This window comes from Rhincodon typus, chromosome 39, assembly GCF_021869965.1.
Source record: "Rhincodon typus isolate 14 chromosome 39, sRhiTyp1.1, whole genome shotgun sequence".
Taxonomy (NCBI): domain Eukaryota; kingdom Metazoa; phylum Chordata; class Chondrichthyes; order Orectolobiformes; family Rhincodontidae; genus Rhincodon; species Rhincodon typus.
Window position 1 is genome coordinate 7,416,116 of NC_063370.1, and position 2,544 is coordinate 7,418,659.

At 50.3% G+C, this 2,544-nt stretch overlaps 1 protein-coding gene across 1 annotated transcript in view; it reads right to left on the reverse strand.

Moving 5' to 3' along the window:
- The window catches only part of LOC109915862 (serine/threonine-protein kinase D1-like), a 106,860-nt gene that overhangs the window by 2,991 nt on the left and 101,325 nt on the right, over window positions 1–2,544 (reverse strand). Inside the window, exons 7-10 of the mRNA XM_048618217.1 lie at window positions 2,366–2,411; window positions 1,845–2,112; window positions 1,353–1,438; window positions 1–350 (exon numbers count right to left, since the gene is read on the reverse strand). The exon at window positions 1–350 is cut by the window's left edge and continues 2,991 nt beyond it. Coding sequence (XP_048474174.1) covers window positions 162–350; window positions 1,353–1,438; window positions 1,845–2,112; window positions 2,366–2,411 — 589 coding nt within the window. The 3' untranslated portion in view covers window positions 1–161. The remainder of the gene's footprint in view (window positions 351–1,352; window positions 1,439–1,844; window positions 2,113–2,365; window positions 2,412–2,544) is intronic.

Here is a 2,544-nt window from a genome sequence, read left to right on the forward strand (position 1 = left end):
GAGACAGAGAGAGCGAGAGAGAGACAGAGAGAGCGAGAGAGAGACAGGGACAGAGTGAGACAGAGAAAGTGTGTGTCTGTTTGTGAGAGAGAGAGAAAGAGTGTGTGTCTGACTATGTATTAAAGGGGTCTGAACATCTTTGCTGAACTCTGGGACTGTGTTCAGAGGACGCTGACCCTCTCGCTGAGTCTCTGCACATCCCTGCTGCTCAAACTAACAGCAGGAGCTGGCTTCCTTGTGACCTGGGGCAGGTACTGTGCCTGGCTGCATGGGTCATCGCTCTCATGGGTCAGGTACCTTTCTCCGATCTTGCATTCCAGCTCTCGCAGGTCCAGCCACGTCTGCTGGTCCTGTTTTGGGGTTTTGGGCGGGAGGGCGGGGGTGCAGGGGGGCGGGGGGGGGGGGGTGGCGGAGGTGTGGTGTAGGGAAGAAAAAGAAAATGTGTGGTTGTCAGAAATTGGGCTCAAAGACCAAAGACCATTCTTGTTCCTTTGTGAAACTGAACGGGGTGTCATAATCACAGTGGAGATGAGCGGATGTTTGGAACAACAAAACCAGCTTATCCCCCCTTGATTAACAGACCTTTGCAATGCCTCCCCTCCTAAATCATCCCCAAGTTTTATAATTATTCCTGGAATCTATCCACAAGCATGCCAAGGGATATTGGGATAGTACAGGGTAAATGGGATAGTACAGGGTAAATGGTAGAGTTAGATGGACTGAATGGCCCACTCCTTTGTGATCTATTCCTCTTGCCAGTAATCTGTCTGGGGCATGGAATTAAATTAGGAAGTGAGACTCCTGTGTACAACGCCAATTGTACCAACTGGCTCAGATTAGCCGTTGGTAACAGCACTAAGACAAGGCACTGATCTTTTGGGAAGGTTCCCATTGACTTATTCTTTCCTGGAATGTGGGCATCACTGGCAAGTACAATCCCTAATTGCCCTTGACAAGAGTGGTTTGCTCAGTCATTTCAGAGGAAACAGTCAGCCCCATTGCTGTGGGTCAGGAGTCACGTGTAGGCCCAACTGGCAGATTTCCTCAGGATGGGTTTCCACAACAGCCAAAGGCTTCATTCCATTCAAAATGGCTGAAGTAACCAGCCACATGATGAAATTTCAGGCAAGACACCTTGGGGTGACTCCAAAAAGGTGACTTTAGCACCTTCAACCTAAAACCGAAGCAGCGAGCTGCAGGGAGCCCAATTGGCATCAGATGGTGGGGCACCGTGTCTGTACTGCGCTGGGCTACCAGATCCATTCCAGCACTGGGGCTGAACACGTCACAATCTGGGGCAACGACTACTACCAACCTAACGCCAGTCCCACTGCCCATGAGCCAAGGGTTACCTGCAGGAAGGGGTGACTCAAAGACTTGTCCACACTGTATCTCTTCCTCATCCGCACCTGGAGCAAGTTGTTGATGAGATCAATGCCTTAAAAAGGAGAGAGATTTCAGCAGATCATTCTCTACCGCTCCTTGGGAGGTTTCTCAGACCCACGTTAGAGATTGGACTGTAATCCAATATACACGCAACAAGCTTCATCAAACACTCCCAGGACAGGAACAGTACAGGTTTAGATACAGAGTAAAGCCCCCTCTACACTGTACCCATCAAACACTCCCAGGACAGGGACAGCACTGTGTTAGATACAGAGTAATCTCCCTCTACACTGTCCCCATCAAACACTCCCAGGACAGGGACAGCATAGGGTTAGATACAGAGTAAAGCTCCCTCTACACTGTCCCCATCAAACACTCCCAGGACAGGGACAGCACGGGATTAGATACAGAGCTCCAAATTCTCTCAGCTTTCAATCATTCCCCTTCCCCTTCCTCACCTTCCCGCGAGATCTCCTTCCAGGGATTGGGTGGGTACATGAATGCAGCGTTCTGGATCTGATCGTTGATGTCTTCGTCCTCATTGAAGGGGAAGGTGCCGCTCAGGCTGACGTACAGGATCACCCCCACCGACCACATATCCAGGGAGCGGTTGTAGCCTTTGTCCAAGAGGACCTCAGGGGCCAGGTAGGCTGGCGTCCCCACCACCGAGCGACGAAAGGATTTCTCCCCGATAATTCGAGCAAAACCAAAGTCACAGAGTTTCACCTGGGAACAGGAGAGACAGGGAGTCACGGTGACTGTCAACGATGGCGTCAGAGCAACAGGCAGATTATTTATCACCCAAGTTTACAGCAACCAGCCACATTTATTGTCACCTCTATCTCCGGAGTCAGATCGTTCTCATTTTATTCGCAATGCTCAGAAGGTATTCTGTTGCTTGAATGCATCTTGATTTCAAAGTGTCATAGGGTCACAGGCTGAGACCAGGCTTGCTTGGAGATGCCAAGCCTTTCCAAACCTTGCTTGGCATCTCAATAGCAAGGCTAGCAGTAGCCTGTGACCCTCTGACAAATCGAAATCAAGACATATTCAAACCAAGAGATAACAAGATGTAGAGCTGGATGAACGCAGCAGGCCAAGCAGCATCAGAGGAGCAGGGAAGCTGACGTTTCGGGTCTGGACCCTTCTTCAGAAAGT